Source organism: Myotis lucifugus, unplaced genomic scaffold (assembly GCF_000147115.1).
Source record: "Myotis lucifugus unplaced genomic scaffold, Myoluc2.0 scaffold_254, whole genome shotgun sequence".
Classification (NCBI taxonomy): Eukaryota; Metazoa; Chordata; class Mammalia; order Chiroptera; family Vespertilionidae; genus Myotis; species Myotis lucifugus.
In genome coordinates, this window is record NW_005871302.1 from 1,152,507 (window position 1) to 1,174,518 (window position 22,012).

General features: G+C 45.9%; 1 protein-coding gene across 2 annotated transcripts; it reads left to right on the plus strand.

The window, feature by feature from the left end:
* The first annotated feature begins 19,000 nt into the window (after positions 1-19,000).
* ATP5MC1 (ATP synthase membrane subunit c locus 1) lies at positions 19,001-21,815 on the plus strand. Of its 2 annotated transcripts, none has more exons than XM_006098931.3 (5): positions 19,001-19,106; positions 19,683-19,730; positions 20,604-20,681; positions 21,076-21,254; positions 21,609-21,815. In XM_006098931.3, the coding sequence occupies exons 2-5, from the start codon at positions 19,692-19,694 to the stop codon at positions 21,721-21,723; spliced, it is 411 nt and encodes a 136-aa protein (XP_006098993.1). In that variant the 5' UTR covers positions 19,001-19,106; positions 19,683-19,691; the 3' UTR covers positions 21,724-21,815. The 2 variants fall into 2 exon arrangements, with proteins under 2 accessions (XP_006098993.1, XP_006098992.1); XM_006098930.2 differs by having other exon boundaries at positions 19,037-19,176.
* The last annotated feature ends 197 nt before the right edge of the window (positions 21,816-22,012 follow it).

The following is a 22,012-nucleotide window of genomic DNA, read 5'->3' on the forward strand; positions in this document are numbered from 1 at the left end:
CCTGGTCAGGGCACATGCCTAGGTTTGGGCTCGATCCCCAGCAGAGGGTATGCAGGAGGCAGCCAATCGATATTTGGCATCGATGTTTCTCCCTCTTCCTCTCTCTAAAAAATCAATTAAAAATATATTTTAAAAAGACTAACTCTAGGATAGACACATAATGGGGAAATGATGCCGTTTCTCTAGCAGATACCCTTCCTTCCTGACAGCTCCAGTGAAGAACTGCAGTTCCATTTATTTTGTACTCGTCAGCTCTTAATGAAACACGTGAGTGGAGAGGAGCAGTCGTGCACAGAATCCAAATCACTGAATACCATTTTCTGGTGAATTACCCACCACTTTGCCCCTGCCACCACCCTGGGGGTTACTGTGATTGTCAACAGCAGCAGGAGCCCTTCGAAAGGCTTCCTTAAAAAGCCAGTTGAGGTGTTAATGCTCCTTTTTGCTGGATGTAAAACAAAACATCTTAACCACTGTTCGTTATCCCCAGCTGCTCTTACCAAAGCTTTGAAGGGGAATTATACTCCAGGCAGCTACTAGTGTCAAAGGAAACAATCTTCCATAATCCACTCCTCATCCCAGCCTTTCTCCTCTACAGTATCTGGTACCCACACATTTTATAGCTGTAAAGTACCTGCCAAAAAAATATATAATGTTATGGGAGCAAAATAGTATTTATGTCTAAACTAGAGGCCCAGTGCACGAAAATTCATGCACTTGGGGGGAGGAGGGGTCCCCTCAGCCCAGCCTGCACCCTCTTGCAGTCTGGGACCCCGAGGGGGATATCCGACTAACAGCTTAGGCCCACCACTGTACTGGCCAGCCATGAGCCGGCTTCTGGCTGAGCGGTGCTCCCCCTGTGGAAGTGCACTGGCCACCAGGGGGCAGCTCCTGTGTTGAGCATCTGCACCCTGGTGGTCAGTGTGCAACATAGCGATCGGTCTTTCCGCCTTTAGGGTCAATTTGCATATTACCCTTTTATTATATAGGATTAGATTTTACAATCTTTGTACTTACGTAGAAGACAATTTCTTCTATAGCAACAAGTTTTCCTTCCTAATTTATTTTCTCTTGGTCTAATATTAAAATGTTTTTATATTACCTTAACACACTTACTTGATGGGCAGTGGGAAAAAGTCACCCTGGCACAGTGGTTCTCAACCTTCTGGCCCTTTAAATACAGTTCCTCATGTTGTGACCCAACCATAAAATTATTTTCGTTGCTACTTCATAACTGTAATGTTGCTACTGTTATGAATCGTAATGTAAATATCTGATATGCAGGATGGTCTTAGGCGACCCCTGTGAAAGGGTCCTTCGACTGCCAAAGGGGTCGCGACCCACAGGTTGAGAACCACTGCCCTGGCACATGTGCGTGTGAGTGGTGAAGGAAAGCTAACCTAAAATCAGAAAAGGGAGAGTTGGCAAGATATCTGGTGAACGGCCCCTAAGAACTCCTGTAGCTTCAGCCCTTGTCCCTGTTCTTGCTAAAAATTAGGATGAAATGAAACTGCCTAATGTTTAAATAGTCTCCTGAGTCGAGTGATTTTCTATAGTGGCAAGGATTACACTGAGCTAAGCATACTCTAAACTGGTCTCCTAGCAACAAATATTAATGAGATGATAGGCTAGGGCTAAGTGATACAGTCCATTACCTAGGAAAAAAGCAAAATAGACTTAACATAGAGATCAAGCCCAAAGAGATATCAAATTCCTCTGAGTTACCCAATAATAGACCACATGCTCAGAGAACTCACACTGGCCCCAGTGCTCCCCTTAGTTATCATCTATATATATAAAAGGCTAATCTGCTAAGTGTCCCTCCACCCATCTGACCAGTCGCTATGACGCACACTGACCACCAGGGGGCAGACGCTCAATGCAGGCGTTGCCAAGCTGCAGTGACTTAGCAGAGGTGGTTCTCAGGTGACGCCAGAGGGGAGGGAGCCTGATTCCTCGTGGGGCCACAGGATTCCACCTTTGGCTGTGGGTTATGTTGTTGCTGGGGCACTGTCGGCCTGAATCTGGTTTACTGCACTTATGTTTGCATTCCACACCCTGTATGACAGCAACTTTGCAGAGTGCCCTCGCACTCTGGGACTCCTTGGGGATGTTGGAGAGCAGGTTTCAGCTTGATCCCCACAGGCCAGGCTGAGGGACCCCACCTGCCGGAGGGATCCCCGCTCACTCCGCAGATGCCGTTGACCCTAGGGGCGGCCGGCTGGGGAGGGGCCTCAGGAAGTTGGCTCCAGGGTGTGTCTGGCCCTGTCTTGCCCAGTCCCACTACACTGGGCACTTTCTAATTAATTTCCTTTCAATGTGCATGAATCTGTGCACTGGGTCACTAGTATAAATATGAAAATAATGTCTTTACATGCATATAGTGTTTTATAGTTTAGACAGACTCTGTTCTCTGTTCCTTGACCTCATTGCAAACCTCTGACTCCAGGAGTCATCATGCATTATATTATTTAAACCCAACTGTACTTGCTTAGAGTGTATTTCATATTTTATAAATGAATAAGTTGAAACAAATGACTTGCTAAAAGTGGAAACAACCTACATGTTCATCAGTTGATGAATGGGTAAATAAAAATGGTATATCCATACAATGAGATATTATTTGGCAATAAAAAGGAATGAAGTATGGATATATGTCACAAATGGATGAGCCTTGAAAACATGCTAAGTGAAAGAAGTCATCCATGAAAACATACATACTGTATGATTCCATATTTATGAAATGCCCAGAATAGGCAAACATTCTATAGAAACAAAATAGATAAGTGTTTTCCTAGGGCTGGGGGTTGGGGGAAATGGAGAATGACTGCTAATGGGTATGAAGTTTCTTTGGAAGATAAAGACAATGTTCTAAAATGTATTGTGGAGATGGTTACACAACCCTGTGAATATACTAAAAACCACTGAATTTACACTTCAAAGGGGAGAATTGTATGCTATGTGAATTATATCTCAAGTTGTTACATTATTTAAAAGGTTTAAAAAAAGACACTTGCTAAGGTCATACATTGGCTCATGGTAAGATGTCTTAAGTAACATACTGCACAGAGCAAACTCAACAGTTGAACTTGGTTAGAGTACACTTATCTCAGTTCAACTCACTGCCACAACAGTGTTGGGGTCTCGCTGTCTCGGGCTGGAGACGGCAGCTGCAGTTGTGATTAACAGGGTCAGGACAATTAGTGGCCAGCAGCGTTAATGGTCTCTAGGAATATCTATTCTGTGAAGATGAATGTATCCAATAAACTTGGGGGAAAGAGCCACCAGCCCACAAATCCCAGGTAATCATATTAAGGGATCCAGCCTGCTCTGCCTAATGTTATTACTTTCTCGCTGTGGAAAGAAAGAATATGACACTCCAGGGGACCAAGTCTATTGTTTACTCAGTCAATCAACATTTACTGAGCACCCACAGTGTGCAGAACTAGTATAGGGCCAGGATTACAAAAATAGAAGACAAGTTCTTCCTTTGAAGGATCTACAAGATTAATGAAGACATTCTCTCTCCCCTAAGGGGAACTCAAACTGCTGGGGTAGAGAGTCTCACTTTTCAGGGGGTCTCCTAATATGGAGAAAAGAGATAGCCACCCACAAAGCAATTTAAGGACACAAAGATAAGGGAAGTCTTCTTGCGAACTGAGGACATAGAGCTATGAGACCTACTGGTTAATTAAGTTGTAATCAAAGCCCAAGTTAATGATGTCTTATAAGTGTGCTTTGGAAGAGATTGAGAAATAGAAATGACAGATGAGCCCGGACAGCATGGCTCAGTGGTTGAACATCGACCTATGAACCAGGAAGTCACAGTTCAATTCCCAGTCAGGGCACATGTCCGGGTTGTAGGCTTGATCGCCAGTGTGGAGGATGCAGGAGGCATCTGATCAATGACTCTCTCCCATCATTGATGCTTCTATCTCTCTCTCCCTCCCTTCCTCTCTGAAATCAATAAAAATCTATTTGTTAAAGAAAGCACTTTAAATTACATACTAAATATTGTGCTTAACACTCTTAGAATTCCACAATTATAGAAATGGAGAATAGGCTAGTGGTTGCTAGGGGTTAAGTCAAGGCAAGGAGAGGGAGAAGGGAGGTGGGTATGGTATAAAGGGCTACCCAAGGGGTCCTTCTGATATAATTATATCTCCACTATGCTGGTGGATACACAAACCTGTACACGATAAACTCCATAGTACACACGGATGAGAACCAGTGAAATGGGAAATCTGGTAGATTGCACCTATGTCAATATCCTAGTTGTGATATTGTAATAAAGTTTTACAAGATATTGGGGGGAACGCAATAAAGGGTACATGGAATCTCTGTACTACTTAAAACTGCATATGAATCTACAATTATCTCAAAATTGAAAATTTAATTAAGAAAGAACAGGAGCTTCGAAAGAGCTTGTCGAGATGAGGGAATTGCCCCCATCCACGTGATGAGAGCACAGTGTTCCCACGGGGGCACAATGAGAGAGGAGGCGGGAAAGCCAGTCTGGGAAGAGCCTTGTATACTGTTCTGAGGAATGATCTGGACTTGGCCCGACTGTAGGTAATAACGAGCTTTCGAGATTTCTTAACAGGGGAGTGGAGGAATCGGATTTGTATTCTAGAATGGTCCCTGTGGTACTAGATTGTAGAAGCACTGTGGAGAGTGACTTGGGTGCCTTGTGCTGAATTCGATTATTCCTGCCTGATCTTCAAGCGCACAATCTAGTCCCTATTACAAAGTCCTCTGTGCTTTTGTAACTAAATGGTCAATTCCCTGGTATCCGCCAGTGGGCCCAGAACACGTCTGACCAAATATCCGGCTTGCCACCTGGTGCTTCCTGGCAGTTGCTTCCTGTTGTCAGCCTGTGGGAGCCCTGGGGACACACCTTCATTTGAACAGCATCTCAAAATAGATGGGGAAGGGAAAACCAATGCAAACGTGTGACCAAACATACTGCAAAGAGGAGCTAGACATTGTTTCCAATCTTTGTGCTTTTGCTCCCCGACATTGGATGGGAAAGCCTTTTCCAATTGTGTTTCTTTTCCTTGTGATGTATGCCTGTCTGTTCCTCTGATCAGCTCCCGGGAACAGGGACAGACTCTGTTCTCTGTTCCTTGACCTCAATGCAAACCGCTGACTCCAGGAGTCATCATGCATTGTATTATTTAAACCCAACATGCATTGAGCGTTTACTCTAAACCAGCGGTTCTCAACCTTTGGTTCGCGACTCCTTTGGGGGTCGAAGGACCCTTTCACAGGGGTCGCCTAAGACCATCGGAAAACACATATATAATTACATATTGTTTTTGTGATTAATCGCTATGCTTTAATTATGTTCAATTTGTAACCATGAAAATACATCCTGCATATCAGGTATTTACATGACGATTCATCACAGTAGCAAAATTACAGTGATGAGGTAGCAACGAGAATAATTTTATGGTTGGGGGTCACCACAACAGGAGGAGCTGTATTAAAGGGTCGCGGCATGAGGAAGGTTGAGAACCACTGCTCTACACGCTCTTGCCACCCCCTTTTCTAGAGCAGGGAGCCAAGGCTTAGGGAGGATGAGGACGTGAGGAAGGTTCGGCCCCAGGAGGCCAGGCTGCACCTGGGTCTAGGTTTCTAACACTCCTGTTGGGGAAACAGCGAACCCTGCTGTGCGGGATGGGAGGGGTGGGTGTGGAGCCCAGCTTCCTCTCTCCCGGCCATTCTGTCCTCTCTGCCATACAGTTCACAGTCCAGGAAATTCCCTGAAAATGACAAAGACTCTGAAACTTTCCCTGAAGATAAGAACTGTTGGGGGTGGGGGGAGCTCCCTCACTATTTGCCATCCCTTCAGCTGATGCTCAGTAACTCTTTATATATATATATTTCAGAGAGGAAGGGAGAGGGTAGAGAGAAATATCAATGATGAGGGAGAATCATCGATTCGCTGCCTCCTGCATGCCCCTCACCGGGGATAGAGCCCACAACCTGGGTATGTGCCCTGACGGGGAATCGAACCGTGACCTCCTGGTTCATAGGTCGATGCTCAACCACTGAGCAACACTGGTCGGGCTCAGTAACTATTTGCTAGCAGCCAGGCTTTCCAGCTGACCTTCAAGGCAGGATAAATCCTCCTAAAGAGGCCTAGAGACATTCAGGCCCTGATCCTGGCCAATCCTCCAAGGGGGGCGCAGCCCTGCCACCTCACCCCTCCCTCCCTTCCTTTCTTCCTTCCAAGAGTTTTTGCAGCTCAACTGCCTCTCAGCCAAAGAGAAGCAACTGTTCATGTTAAGCAGTAGAGAGGTTTAGGTAGGCGCTTAAACAGAAATTGACTCCGGTCCAGGAAATAGTTAGTTATAAATGGGCACCTTGGCAAGGCGGGTGCTCCATCTCCTGCTGGTGAACCGCAGGTAATGCCAAACAGCATCTGTTTATCAACTGTCATGGGTTCAGGAAGCCAAACAGACCCACCTGCCCATCACCCGTCACCAGGGCATCTCCTCCAGGCGAGACCTTCCGAAATGACCACCCCGAGATGAAAATGCTCCTGGGAGGAAACTGAGGAGGCGCTTTTACTACTTGCTCAGGCTTCACGCCCTTCGTTGTTAGGAAATTCTTCCTGTAGCCAATTCCAGTCTCTGGGAACCTAAATACAGGCTGAACAATAGGGCTGTTTTTTGTTGTTGTTCCCTATCTGCTCTTTAATATCTCCTTTTAAAATAAGAGGCCTAGCTCGTTTGGCTCAGTGGATAGAGCATCGGCCTGCAGGCCCAAGGGTCTCGGGTTCGATTCTAGTCAAGGGCACATGCCGGGGTTGTGGGCTCGGTCCCCAGTAGGGGGCGTGCAGGAGGCAGCAGATCAATGATTCTCTCTCATCATTGATGTTTCTATCTCTCTCTCACTCTCCCTTTCTCTCTGAAATCATTAAATATATATATTTTTTAAAATATAAGAGGTCTGCCCTGGCTGGTTTGGCTCAGTGGATAGAGCGTTGGCCTGCAGACTGGAGGGTCCCGGGTTCGATTCCGGTCAAGGGCACATGCCTGGGTTGCGGGCTCAATCCTCAGTGGGGGGCGTGCGGGAGGCAGCTGATCAGTGGTTCTCTCTCATCATTGATGTTTCCTATCTCTCTCTCCCTCTCCTTTCCTCTCTGAAATCAATAAAAATATGTTAAAAAAAATAAGAGGTCTATCTGTAAAATGAACTTAATATCATCTACCTCCCATTAGGGTCATTGAGAGGATTCAATGAGACAATATGTGGAAGGGGCTCAGCACAGGGTCTGGCTGGGAGCAAGCGCTCAATAGTGGCCCTTGCTACGACTACAATGAACTCCCTGGCCTCAGTCCCTTCATGTTTAACTGGAGACTATAACGCCCCAGGAATCCTGTAAGGCCTGAAGCACATGCCATCTAGTTTCCCTTTCCCTCTCTCCTGCCTGTTTAAGATGCTCCGCCGACTGCCTGTGCAACAGCTGACTCACCGGTCAAGGCCCAAAATGCCGCCTCTTCCCAGGAGCCTTCCCGGGTCCCCACCCAGAGCCCCTGACTGGTTCGGACTTGAATTCGGAGTCACTCAGTTCTGTTCTTTCTCCCGTCCATTCCGCCCCATGAGCCGGAAGTCCAGGGGCAGAGCCTCTTCCTATCAGCATCTGTCCAGTGTAAGAACTTAAGTAAATGCAATACTCCTCCTCTCCCAGTTACCTAGAGATGAAGAGAGATGGTGGTTGAGGGCAATCCTTCTTACTGACCATTATTTTCATGGGCTTTGCTCTGGAGCCCTCAGCAGGAAGAGGGGAAACTTGACCTCAGCAGCCTGTGGCTCAGTGGGCAGCGCCCTGAGCCCTCTGGCGGACAGTCTGGGGTTCACAGAACACTCCATTCCTTACTCCCTCCCAAGGCCTTTCCCAGGGCATAAGGGCCCTTTAGGACTGCCCACATCATATCAAAAATAGTAAGATGCATTTCACATCTCACGAGAAATGAAATTATGCATAAACTGTGTACAAGTGGAGTTGCAGTTGATTGGCTGATGTTTTGTTTTATAGCCATTTATTTAAATATTTGTAAATTTCCTTCGGTTCGTGACCAGGCGGAAACACCAAAAAATAAATAAATAAAAATAAATAAATAAATAAATATTTGTAAATTTCCATTTTGCAATTTCCTGTTTTCACTTTGAAGCTAGTAGTTTCAACCATACTTCCTATACCCTGAGCCGATGTCTAAGGGATGGGCCGGCAGTGCCTCTAGTAGGTTAGATTCCCAGGTCCTAGAGCCCATCTGGACCATGTCCTATCTATATCTATCTCTACCTGCTTATCTATATCTCTATCAATTTATCTATATATCATATATATTATCTCTATCTATCTATCTATCTATCTATCTATCTAGCTGCATAGGGGAGAAAAGCAACTGGGCAGAGGCTAGAGAAGAAGCGGGCGTGATGCGAGACTGCCCTCTAGAGGTTGCTCCAAGAAGGTGCAGGTGAGGAGCCCCCTCTTCTATCAGGCTGAGATCAACCCCACCACTCACTGACATTTACTGAGCGTCTGCTTATACCAGGCACCATGTCTGAGCTCTAGGAACAAGGGGTAATAGGAAGAGAATAAAGCTCATTCCTGTCTCTGGGAAGTCACCATTTTGCCATGGCCACTGCAATCTCATCAACCCAGGCTCACAATGCCGTGCAGTGACTACGGTGATAGATGTGTGTACTAAGTTCCATGGGAGCACAGCGGGAATGGGAGTAAGTCTGGGACAGTAAGAGAAGGCATCCCAGGGGAAGTGATATTGAACTTGGGCCTTGAAGGATGAGTAAAAGTTTTCCAGGCAGCACTGGAGAGGAAAGACATTCCAGGCACAGGGAACCGCATGAACAAAGGCAATGCACTATAGAAGTGCAGGCTTGTTGGGGGGCCCATGGGAGTTGTGGTGTCACTGGAGCGTGCATGGTCTGGAACAGTTCAAGACCCACCTAGAGAGGCAGGTGGGGTCAGATGGAGAGGAAACTAGCATTGGAAAAACAAGAACGTGACGCTCTGGCCAGGCTCCGGCGCCAAACAAGAGGGGGGAACCTCCCTCCGTCCCCACTGCCGGGGCCAGGTTAAGATCTTGCATTGACCTCCTTACTTCTCCTCCCTCCCACCTCCTACTTGCCCTGCCCCGTTGCTACCTAAGGATGCTTCTAAATCGTGAGTGAATCTGTTCTTACTTCCCCCTGCTTAAACCTCTCCATCAACATGCACGAGACAGAAGTGAACTCCCCGCCTCACATACAAGGGGGTGAGTTTGGGGCTCTTTCAAGTAGCAAGGACCTGAGCCACGATGAAGTAACTGATATAATGGGGGGTTATTAAGAGGCCAACGGGGAAGGCCATGTAGTGGCGGGAAGGTGACTGGTCCGCCAGGCCACAGTGCCGCTGTGGGGAAGGCAGTCCTTGACTGGCAAGCATGACACATTCCTAGGAAAGTGCATGAGCGTGATATGTCTGAAGGCTGAACAGCTGATGTCTGTGTTAAGGGAAATAAAGCTCTGGTCCGAGGGAGCAAACAAATATCTCAAAATACCTACGTGTGGCTCAGAAGCAGAATAAAACAGTGACTAAGAGTATTTGGTTCTAGGATCAGATGGCCCTGGCTCCATCACTTACTGCCTATGAGATTCTGGGCAACATTAATGGACGGCTCTCCGCCCCTTTAGAAAGGTTCCTTTCTAAAACAATGGCATAGAACCTATCTCAGACATAACTGTGCAGAGTAAACGCCTGACACATGCCAAGTGTGTGGAACAGAAAGTCCACATAATAACCACTCAATAAATGTCCTTTATTATGATTCATGCAGACACCGGGACAGAGAGTTCTAATTACCCCCTGCAGCACCGGTACTACCCACTCTCCGTTCTTCCTGTGAGTCATGGAAACCCCGCCCTTAAGCGTTAGTAGGATAAGTGGTAGTCCAGCCAGACACCAGATTTTACGACCCTCCTTGCAGCTCGGTGTGGCCACGTGACTAAGTTCTGGCCAATGGGAGGTGAGCAATAGTGAGGTGCACATCTTTAGAAAAGAAAAAGTAGCTTTTTCTCTTCACAGCCCCCTTCCTGCTGATTGAGAAGTGGCCTAGACACAGAGATGGAAGCCACACGTTGAGGATGGCAGAGTCACGCAAAACGCCCCGGGCTGCTCACCTCCTACCGCTTCATGAGAAAGAAATGACCTTAATAGCAAAGTATTCAAAACAACTAAGTGAGGAAGTGAGGGAAGGAAGCCAACACAGGAAGTGTTAATGAGCAGATGACTGCTGTAGGCAGCTGGGGTTCCATCCTGTAGAGAATCCGCCCCAGAGCTGCCCTAACCAGGAGTGAGAAAGCTGGGGTAGTCATCCACCAAATCCTGCCCATCATCGGTTGAGGGCTATCCCCGGAGCTGTTAACTCCCAACATTGCCCCGTTTTTGGCCAAGCATGCTTCAGCAGCACAGTAGCCTCAGGTGGGAAGTTGCAGGTGCTTGAAGCACAGACCACCTGTGAGTAAGGGAAGGTTTATAAGGGAACAGCGCATGTGGAAGGGATGAGGGAGGGGCATTGACATTGTCTGCCACAGGACTGACAGGAACTGAGTCTCCTTTTCTTTAGGCAAGGGGTGAAGTTTCTCAAAAAGAGGCTGGGATGCACGGTCCTGAGAGCCTCTAAGAGGGGAAAGTGGGGAGGGCTGAGGGGACAGACAGAGCTGGGTGAGAGGGAGAGTCCACATCAAACACCTCCTTTCTAAGGCCTAGGATGGAATCCCCTCTAAGGCACAGTGGAACATGTAAAGTAAAATTACTGTCCCTTTTTTCCACACGCTATAGCTCTTTTGAGCTCCTTCATTCATTGTTGCCTAGTGTGTGTTTTGTGAAGGGAAGACAGGCCCATCATTTCACCGGGGATTTCTGCTGAGACAGCCAGTTCACCCTCCGCCTAGATTTCCAGGGGGAGTAGCTGCTAGTGACACACATCCGGCCACACACACACACACACACACACACACACACACACACCGTCAGCTCTGCCTGAAGACTCTCTCCCGTCATGGCCACCCAGCAAGTGCAGCAGTTCCGAGCATAATCCACACAACATCCAGAGAGAGAAAACTAATTATTTATCCCTGTTGTGTCTCTTTCTTGGAAACCCCCTGGCAGAATTCCCTTCATATATCATTCACCAAACTCGGGTTCTGTGTAGAGGGACCAACCATCTCCGTTGGCCTGGGACTCGGGGGTGTTCTGGATGTGGGCCTTTAATGCCAAAACAAAGACACCCTCCAGAGCTCCCCATAGGCTCAGATTGAAGCTGGTCTCCAAGTGAGACCGTATCTTGCTTCTCTTTTCCCTGCTTCCCCTCTTTTCCTGAGGACAGCCTGTCCATCCATCACTTTCACAAGCGTCCCTGCCTCAGGCTGTGCTCTAGGGAACCCAGTGGAGGACACCTGACCACTAGTGAACCAGTCAGCGGCAAGGGAAGCGAAATCACCGTGATTCATTCAGGTTCTGCCCCGGGGTTGGGCTGGAGTTCCCGTCTGCTCACACACATTACACTGTGGAGAAGGAACTCCAGGCTCAAAACAGATGATGATTAAGGAGGAAGAAGAGGAAAACATGATTATTGGTAAGGCCATTGAATCCACAGAGGTGCTCTAGCAAGTAATGCTCTTGAGGGAGGGAAAAAAAATCAGTTGGGAATTAAAAAGAAGAAGCAATCCTGTTACATCTAGGCTACCCATTGTATAAGGTGCAACGTTTGGGATTTTATGAAAGTTAAGCCACAGCTCAACATATTTAGTTAAAGAAAAACAAATGCTTCTGTGACCCTTACTCTGTGCCAAGCAGTGTTCTACATACTTTATAAATATTAATCCATTTAATCTGCTAAATAATCTTGTATAAGGAAATGGAAACACAGAGAAGTTCATCAACTGGTCCAAGATCACCTGGATAGTAAGGAAGCTGCAGCCAGAGAGATCAGCTGTTGTCCATCAATGGCCCAGTTAACCAAAGATGGGTGACCTCACTGAGATTTTCACTGTCGAGATCAAGAATTAGCCTTGAACCCTGCAGAATTGTCCCGTCAGATTCTCTGATTCTCGATACCGCCTCCACACCCGAGAATGAAGTCTACAGCAGTGATTAGTAAACTGAAAGGTCTTAGCTGTTGGAGTGAGAATATTGATTCATCCATTCAACAGATACTGATCGAACTCCTTCTCTGGGCCAGATACTGTTCTACACACAGTGAAAAAAAATAGGCAAAGACCTCTGCTCCCTGCCTTGAGGAGCTTAAATGTAGGAGGGAGAAGGAGGATAAATAGTAAAGAAACAAATTTGCATTTGTTTGTTATAGTCAAAATAGAAAAGTGGTTAGAAGATGCTAAGTACTATGGAGGAAATCATAGAGCCCAGTAAGAAGTTTGGGGAGAGTAGGGAAGACTTGGTTGCAATCTTAAATAGGGAGGTCAGAGCAGACCTCATTGGAAAGGCAAGAGTTTAGCAAATATATGAAAGAAACTAGGGAGTGGACTTAAAGGGGAAGAGCAAGAATATGGAAAGGTGAGCAGAGAGTTGTAGGACAGGTCAGACGAGCAACCGAGGACCAAGGTGGGTGGAGTTTAAGGAACTTGGCTTTTCTCGGAGAGCAATGGGAAGCCATGGCAGAATTTTGAGCAGAGGAGTGATTTGGTGTGCTTATAACAGCAACTCCTCACTTAACGTCCTGAACAGGTTTTGTGACTGAATGACCTATAACCAAATCAGTTTTACTGTAGGCTAATTGATATAAGCAAGAGTTAAGTTCCTATGCAACTCATCTACATTATAAGGAAAGGACATTATTCGAGGACTTGCTGCATCTTGAAAGGATCTCTCTGGCTTCTGGGTAGATGAGATTAGATGGTAAGGAAACAAGTAAAAGCAAGGCAAGCAAGGGTTAGGTCTGCGCGGTAATCCAGCTGAGCAAATAAAGGGGACTCGAGCTAGAGCTGTGGCACAGCAGGTGAGGAAAAGTGGTCAGATCCTAGACAGAATTTGAAGTCAGATCCAGAATGGTTGGGGGGGGGGGGGGTAGGAGAGAGAGAGAGAGAGAGAGAGAGAGAGAGAGAGAGAGACACCAAGACACAGGTCTCTCCAAATCTTCCATTGAGCGCCCTCTGTCGGACAAATGTAAAATTGCCTCCCATTTAAAAAACTTCCTGGTAGTGTGGAATGAAAGGTTGCAGAATTAACCTTCCAAGGCAGATTAGAGGAGAAAGGCTCCCGTCAGTCCCCTCATTCCCATTAGTCACCATCCATACCCTGAGGTTAAGGTTCTTCGTTAGAAAGAAATTGGTATAGCCCCTAGTCCTACCCAGCTCTGAGTCTGTACCGGGCCTGGAACATGATCGAGCACAAGATTCCTAGTTTGGCTCTTTAGCAGAGACCTCTCAAATGAAATGCTCAGGCTGCCCAGGTTTTATGGGAATTGTAGTACCAGACAAAAATAGACAATGTTGGCAAACAGAGGCCTGGAACTTTCTTAATCCAATGCTGCAGGAAGACTCAGTCCCAAACCCCGCTAAAAAAAAGAATACCAGCAGTAATAGGAAGCAGATGGCTCAACCTACACAGCTCCCTATAGGAGGTCCTACCCATTGGTCTTCTTTGGAGCAGTCCTGAAGGATGCTGGTTGGACAAGGGAAGCCCTCCAAGCAGATAGATCATAAGGACCAAGGAGATCATTCCACCGCCCAGGAAGTGAGTTCGTAATGTGCCTCTGAGATCTGCTGATTCTAGTAGAGTCTTGTCCAAGAGTGCTTAGAGTAGCTATTGTGATTGTCTTTTTTTTTTCCTTTCCCACTATCGTATATGAGTACTGATTACTAGTAGGTACCGCTCATCAGAACTAAAACTGAGATTTTAATAAGAACTAAAACTGGGACTTTGTTATGGCCAGTAATATATAAGGAAATGTACCTTATCATTGAGCATGGATGTTTAGAAATATTTTGGGGTTGGAGAAATTCAAGAAAATTGAGTGACCATGCTTAATAAGTAAAACACTGGGAGATACAAAATTGATTTAAATATATAGTCTATATTATACCATTTGACACTCTTTAAATCATAAGAGAGAGAGAGGGAGGAATTGAGCTGGAACTTAGAAGAACTTTGTGCAAAGATAATGACTGAGATCCATAGACTAAATGTCTAAGTTACGGACAAAATGAAATCCAATGAACCCAGGTACTCAAAAAGGTCTTGGTGAACCAAGTGTCCGTGAATCTGTCCTGACCTTGCACCGCATGAGACCTTGCTGAATGGAAGGAAGCTCCGAGTGAGCACGTGGTGGGGCAGATGGCAGTTATATCTATTGTTTGATCCATAAATGACAGGATGGTGTGGAGCCCCTCCAAGGTGAGACTGAGCTTGAACTAGAAGACTAGACACCTTTAGATTATAATCCTTAGGGAATAGCTGCCTCACGATGTGGCCCCTGGATACTAACTGAGCACGGAGGATTTACCTTTGGGAGGATGAGTTATGGTTGTCCTTGAGGTGGTTGGGTCATGCTTGGTGGAGGTCATCTTAGGCCATGTTAGGAGAAAGGTATGTGTGTGTCTGTAAGTATCTATGTGCACACGTGTGTGATATGCACATGTGCTGGGCAAAGTGGCCTAGAATGTAGTGGAGTTCTCTTGGGATATCTGCCTGGCTATGAGTCTTCACGTCCCCTTTTCTAGATACTGCCCCTCAATTCTTGGTATGGACTCCAACAGTCACATTTGAAAGGTTGTTTGGGTTTGGGTTTTGTTTTGTCTAAATGCATGGTTGTTGTTCTTTTTTTACTATATCTTTATTCATTTCAGAGAGGAAGAGCAAGGGAGAGAGAGATAGAAGCATCAATGATGAGAGAAAGTCATTGATCGGCTGCCTCCTGCACACCCCCACACTGGGGACTGAGCCCGAAACCCAGGCATGTGCCCTGACCAGGAATCCAACCATGACCTTCTGGTTCATAGGTCAATGCTCAAGCACTAAACACAGGCAGGTTTTAATGTTTTGATTTCTTATCTAATTGTATCGTGAGAATGTGGTCTGTGAGATATTGATTCTTTGGTATTTATTGAATCTTGTCTTGTGGCTTAGTAAGTGGTCAATTTTTTAAGTGTCCATCTGTGCTTGAAAAGTGTGTCCACTCTAATTGCTGAGGGCAAAGTTCTATATAAGTTCAATAAATAAAGGTAGTTAATTGTGTTGGTCAAATCTTTTCTATCCTAGTTAAATATTGGTCTGTTAGATCTGTCAATTACCAACAGAGTTGTGTTAAATCTCCCACCATGAGGGTGAATTTCTGAATTTCTCCTTATAATTTTGTCAACTTTCACTTTATATGCATGTTATTAGATGCATACAGTTTAGAATTATAGTCTCTTCATGAATTGAACCCTTTATTAATATATATCTGAGCCTCTTTTCTGTATAGTGTTTTTTGCTTTAAAGGATATTGTGCCTGATGTTAATATAGTTATAAGGCCCGTTACTCTGGCCTACTTAAGGGCATTGCTTCAGAAATCCTCCTTTTTTTTCCTCCTTTCTCATCAGTTTTTTCCATTTCCTTTGGCTTATTCCAATCTGAAAAAACCATGCTGCTATTTTTTTTATCATAAAGAAAACTTCACTTGACCCCACTTCCTCCTCCAGCTACAGCTTCATTTCTTTGTTCCCCTTTACAGCAAAATTCTTCAAAAGAATGATATTTTGTCCTCTCCTCTCATTCTCTTATTTTTCTCATTCTTAGTTTTTTATTCACTATTTTACATTATGATTTTAAATAACCTGTTTTATAGAAACAGACTCATAAATACAGAAGGTAGAGGGCTTGGGGGGCTGAGTGAAAAAGGTGAAGAGAATAAACAAAACCAAAAAACTCATAAACATAGATAACAACAGTATGGTGATTACCAGAGGGAAAGGCAGGTTGGAGCAGGTAGAAGCAGGGAAATGGGAGATAAATGGTGAAATGGTGATAAAGGGGAACTTAACCTTGGATGGTGAACACATAATGAAGATGTATTACAGAATCGTATACTTGAAACATTTATAATTTTATTAACCAATGCCACCACAATAAATTCAATAAAAATTAAAAACAATAAATAAATAACCTGTTGTTATTTCAGAAGAAATACACAAGCATTGTAGAAAATTAAAAACTGTAGATAAGCAAAAATAATAACATAAAAACTTCATATTCTTGCCATGCTGAGAGTTTCAGTGTTACTAACAGTACAATTATAGTAATAACTTGATCTTTTATATATGTATTTTTAATGTATGGTTTTTTAATATATTTTTATTGATTTCAGAGAGGAAGGGAGAAGGAGGGAAAGAGAAACATCAATGATGAGAGAGAATCATTGATTGGCTGCCTTCGTGACCTACACTGGGGATCGAGCCTGCAACTGGGCATGTGCCCTGATTGGCAATCAAACCGTGACCTCCTGGTTCATAGGTCCATGTTCAACCACTGAGCCACACCAGTCGGACAGAACCTGTTTCAATTTTGTTTGTTCATTTTTGTCGTTCTTTAGAATCCACATACTGTATAAGTGAAATCATGTGGTATTTGTATTTCTCTGCCTGACTTATTTCACTGAACATAATACCCTCCAGGTCCTTCCATGATGTCACAAATGGTAAAAATTTTATCCTTTTTTATGGCCAGCTAATGTTCCATTGTATATATGTACCACAGCTTTTTTTATCCACTTGTCTATTTATGGGCACTTGAGTTAGTGGTACATACTAGTATGTACAATGGAAATTAGCTGGCCATAAATAACATTGCAATGAACATAGGGTGTGTATATTCTTTCGAATTAGTGTTCTGAATTTCTTTGGATAAATCCTCAGAAGTGGAATCACTGGGTCATAAGGCAGGTCCATTTTTAATCTTTTGAGGAAACTCCATGCTGTTTTTCATAGTGGCTGCACCAATCTGCATACCCACCAACAGTGCACTAGGGTTCCCTTTTCTCCACATCCTGGCCATTTTGTCATTTGTGAATCTATTGATGATAGCCATTCTGACAGGTGTAAGGTGATATCTCATTGTGGTTTTAATTTGCATTTCTCTGACAATTATTGACGTTGAGCATCGTTTCATGTGTCTGTTGGCCTTTCTGTATGCCCCTTTTGGAGAAGTGTCTACTCATATCCTCTGTCTATTTTTTAATGTTGGATTGTTTGTATTTTTTTGGTGTTGAGTAGCATGAGTTCTTTACAAATTTTGTATATTAACCCCATATCAGATGTATCATTGGCAAATATATTTTCTCATTTAGTAGGTTGTCTCTTAGTTTTTTTGATGGTTTCCTTTGCTGTGCAAAAAGTTTTTAGTTTGATGTAACCCCATTTGTTTATTTTTTCTTTTGTTTGCATTTGAGAATTAAATTTTATAAGAGGTGAAAGCACTTAACATAATGCTTGCCATACGATGAGGTCTCAATAAATGGTAGTTTGTAACACTGAAAATAAGAGAAATTTGGTAATCTAGTCAGAGGTACATATCCACTTATGCCTGGAAAAGCCATGATAGGAATTCAAGTCTGTGGGACTTCAAAACTCCACACTGTTTCCATTCTATTATGCTGGCAGGTTATCTTAAGTCTCCTTAATCTTAAAATGTTTTTCTAAGAGTTCAGACTCTCCAGATTAGTATAATTTTTGATATTTTTCTATTATAGATTTAATGCATACTCATAAATAAAGCTTATTACACCTCCCAGAATTAACTATTAATATAGCCTTTTCTTCCAATCTTTTTTACAGTTTTTCACAATGCTATACATACAGTTTTGCATTTTAAGACATCACGAAAATTTTCTCAATATAAAGTACTCTTCAGAAACATGATTTTAACTATCTGCTTATATCAAGTGAAAGATAGCATAATTTATTAAACCATTTACATGTTTCCAATTTCGATAAATTCTGCAGTGCACATCCTTTAAATAAAATTTTTGCACTTCTGATTATTTCTTCAGGATAAATTCCCAGAAGTTATATTCTTGTGTCAAAAAGGATAGTAAGAGTTTAATAAGGCTCTCAATTCCTCAAGAATTTCTGGATCAAGGAGAATGGGCCATTCAAAGCCTTCCAATGAATGTTGCCAAACTGCTTTCAAGAAAGGTTTTCTATCTCATACTCACGGCAGCAGTATAGGAGATTGCCTGGCTCACATTAATAAAAGGAACTCTGCTCTTTTGATAATTGCGAAATGTTGCGTTTAAACTTCTATTTCTTTGATTGGTGAAGTTGAACGTTTTTCCTTCAATTTATAATTCCTTAGTGAATTGCTTATTCCTATCCTCTGCTTGTTTTTCTATCAGGGTACTGTTTATCCTTAAAATGTTTTTACAATACAAAATAATACTTTAAAAAAAAAAACATCTGGTTGCTAGTGCATGACTGCTGGACACCAGCAGAAGCCCACCCGCGAACTTTCTAGGCCAGCGGGCAGCCTTTATTCCCCACGGCGGAAGCAAGGTTTCCACGAATCACCAACGCGGGACTTGCTGCAAAGGCGTTGGCTCCCCCAGCCCCGGAAAGAGCGTCTCGCGGGATCTCAGCTGTCCTTGGGCCTACGACCCGACTACAAATCCCAACATGCAGCGCGCCTCAAGGCCTGAGCGCTCGAATGAAGTCTCGGGTCCAAGGTCAGGTGTCTGTCTGCGTCAGGCGTCCGGTCATCTCTCTCACGCCTCTTACCGCCGCTTCCATCTTAGTCGCCATTTTGTGCGGGAGGTTATGGAACCTCTGAGTCCCGCCGACTCTATGGTCGAGCATTTCAGAGATCAACCAATCGGAAGCCAGATCTCGGGAGAAAGCCCCGCCTTTGCCCGCAGGGAGGCGGGACATGCCACGAAGCTCCTGTGAAGAGAGAGGAAGGAGCCGCGGAAAACCAATAAGAAAAGAGGAATTGAGGACGTTATCCAATGGAGGCGCGGGGGGATTGCGGCCAATGAGAGTGGGGGGACCCCGAGACACGTGGGTGGGGGAGCTGAGCTCTGAAACCTAGAGCTAAAGCTGGGAGGTGAGTCAGTCACCTTGAGCCGGGCGAGCGCCGTGGTCTGAGCAAGGGCAGCAGGGCTGTGGGAGTGCAGGTGACTTGGGGCCTGGAGCCAGCGATTGGCAGGGGTGTGGGCTGGGCTGTGCGGAGGGGCATTTGCCCCCAGGGCCGGGGGAGACGGTGGACCTCTGTAGCCTTAACAATTCATGTCAATTACCAACGGTAACGAGCGATTAACTGCCCCGACTTAGGCGGGCGGAGCCGCGAGCTGTGTAAAATGAACCAGGAGGACCCTGCACGGCGCCTGCCCCGGGCCGGCCTCCAGTCTTCCCGGGAGACCGTCCTCTTTCGCAACATTTCCCTCCCGGGGCTCGGGCTTCCTTCCGCTCCTCGCGATCTGCATGACCTTCCTTTGCAGACCCGCCACGCGGAAAGCGGGGGACCGGGAGCTCGCGCTGTCCCTCTGACCTCTAGTGCTGGGCACGGTGCTAGGAAGAGCGTGGTCCGGGGACGACGGGCGGGAGTGCAGGGGACGACCGAAGGTCGCCGCTCTCCGGAAATAACCAGGCTGTGCATGGAATTTTCTGTTTTCCTCTGCAGACGGGAAACATGCAGACCACCGGGGCACTGCTCATCCCTCCGGCTCTGGTAAGCTGCGGCTCCCGGGCGCTCTGTCGCGCCAGGTGTGGGAGCCATCGATGTGTAATGAATGGACTGAGATTGAGACGATGGTGGCTCTTTGGGGAGGCTGTGGGATGGGATGCAGTTAACCCCTGTTTATGTGGATCTCTAAACCGAACCGTCTTGGCTTGGGAACGTGGTCAGAGAGACTGGATCTGACCTTTACCCCCAGCCTGGCCCACGGATACGGTGATTCTCTACCCTGGCTGCTCATTAAAATCAACCGGGGAGCCTTAAAAAGTACTGATCCCCAGGCTGCACAGACTCTGGGAAGGAGGATGGAACCCATACATCTGTTTTTTAGGACTCCCCAGGTGATTCCAATGTTCAGCCAAGTTTGAGAACCACTGCGCTAAAAAAATATGTCAAGGAAACCAGGTTCTAAAGGGCTCTGCTTAGGTGTCTGTTTCAGGAGCCTCTGCAGGCTCACTGGTCCACTCCCTTCAGGGTATGTAACAGTGAGTGCCGTTCTAGCAAAATAAGATTTCCCCCTTCCGCTTCCTTTGCTGGTCCGGGTACAGACCCTTCCTGTACCGGGTTTGATACTAGCGTGGGGTTTTGTTCATTCTGAGATACCGATGAGGGCTGTGCCCATGGAAGTGAACTTTGGTACCCAGTTTTAAATGGGACGGTTGCCACTGCTGACAACACCAGCGTCTCAGGATAGTTGTCTGGTGCAGGCCTCGTGGTAGAAACAGGAATACTCTATATGACCTTGAAATACATTGGACTTTTTCTGTTTCTAATATTTGTAGTCGTCCTTGATAGAAGCTCAGCACTTGGGTTTGTGGGGGGTTTTCCTTGCCTGATTTGGGGGGGCATGTCTTTCTGATTTTACAGATCCGCTGCTGTACCAGGGGTCTAATCAGGCCTGTGTCTGCCTCCTTCCTGAGTAGGCCAGAGATCCCATCTGACCAGGTAAAGGAGTATGGGCCCTCTTATGAATTTCTCCAGACAGAGGTCCTTCAAGTTAGTTGAGTTGCCTTTAGGCCAAAGTGGGAGGAGAGTTAGAGAATCCGGGGTGTTTTAAATAGTGCTAAGTACCCCCAAGGGGAGCATTGTAGGTGAGAAACTTGCAAAAGGGAGGCTTCCCTAACCCATGACATTTCCCTGGCCCTCTCTGAGAACGGCCCTAAGAGTAATTCCCAGCATGCTCTGCAGTCTGAGCATTTTGTACTTGCCAGGCAGTTTGCCAGCAGTTTCAGAGCTCAGGTGGGTGGGGTGAAGGGGGTGGAGTCAGCCACCTGTCCTTGTGCCTCACTATCTCCTTTATCACCTCTCTCTCTCTCTCTCTCTTTCTCGGTCCTTCTAGCCTTCCTACAGCAGCTCCCCACTCCAGGTGGCCAGACGGGAGTTCCAAACCAGTGTTGTCTCCCGGGACATTGACACAGCGGCCAAGTTTATTGGTGCTGGGGCTGCCACAGTGGGTGTGGCTGGTTCAGGGGCCGGAATTGGAACAGTGTTTGGCAGTTTGATCATTGGCTATGCCAGGTGAGTTTGGAGGTGGTCTAGACTGTCCCTCGTCGTAAATTCCACCCTGTTTGGGGGAAGCCTCGGCAAGAGGAGATCCCTGTAGCTCCTGGTCCATTCTGTGCACCTCCTGTTTTCTCCAGGAGGAGAGGAGAAACCTCCCTGAACTCTCTGAATCAGGATTTAAACATGCTTCCACCCTGGCTCCCTTAAACTCACCATGGCAGTGCTCTGCTTATCGGGCCAAATCCCGAGGATATATGCAGGCGAGGCCCTCTCCAGTGTCAGCAATCCCCGTTCACCTAACCTCCCTGAGTCCTCCACCACCACCCACGCCCTCACCCCTTCCTTTCCATCGGTCTTTGTCCCTGGCAGGAACCCGTCTCTCAAGCAGCAGCTCTTCTCCTATGCCATTCTGGGCTTTGCCCTGTCTGAGGCCATGGGGCTCTTCTGTTTGATGGTCGCCTTCCTCATCCTCTTCGCCATGTGAGGCTCCGTGGGGTCACCTACCCGTCCCTGCTGCTTCGATTCCAGGCCCGGTGCTGGAATGTGCCCATTAAACACCAGATTTCTCTAAACCCATATGCCTGTGCCTCTGTCCTTTGCCCTGGGGGAGGGTCTTGGTGGGAAGGTGGGACAAGGGCAGTGGGGTTGGGTCAGCTGCTGGTGATTAGGAACTCCTCAGGGCTGAGAAATATCATTGCCGTGACTGTAAGAACGCAGAGGTTCTCATTGTCTCCCAGGGGAGCATGAGCTTGTCTAAGTAATAATTGGTGCTT

Excerpts from the sequence above, each read along its gene's own strand:
- ATP5MC1 (XM_006098931.3), top strand. The coding sequence starts at position 19,692 with ATGCAGACCACCGGGGCACTGCTCATCCCTCCGGCTCTG. Across the intron at positions 19,731-20,603 it reads TGCTCATCCCTCCGGCTCTG|ATCCGCTGCTGTACCAGGGG; the intron begins GTAAGCTGCGGC and ends CTGATTTTACAG. Across the intron at positions 20,682-21,075 it reads CAGAGATCCCATCTGACCAG|CCTTCCTACAGCAGCTCCCC; the intron begins GTAAAGGAGTAT and ends CGGTCCTTCTAG.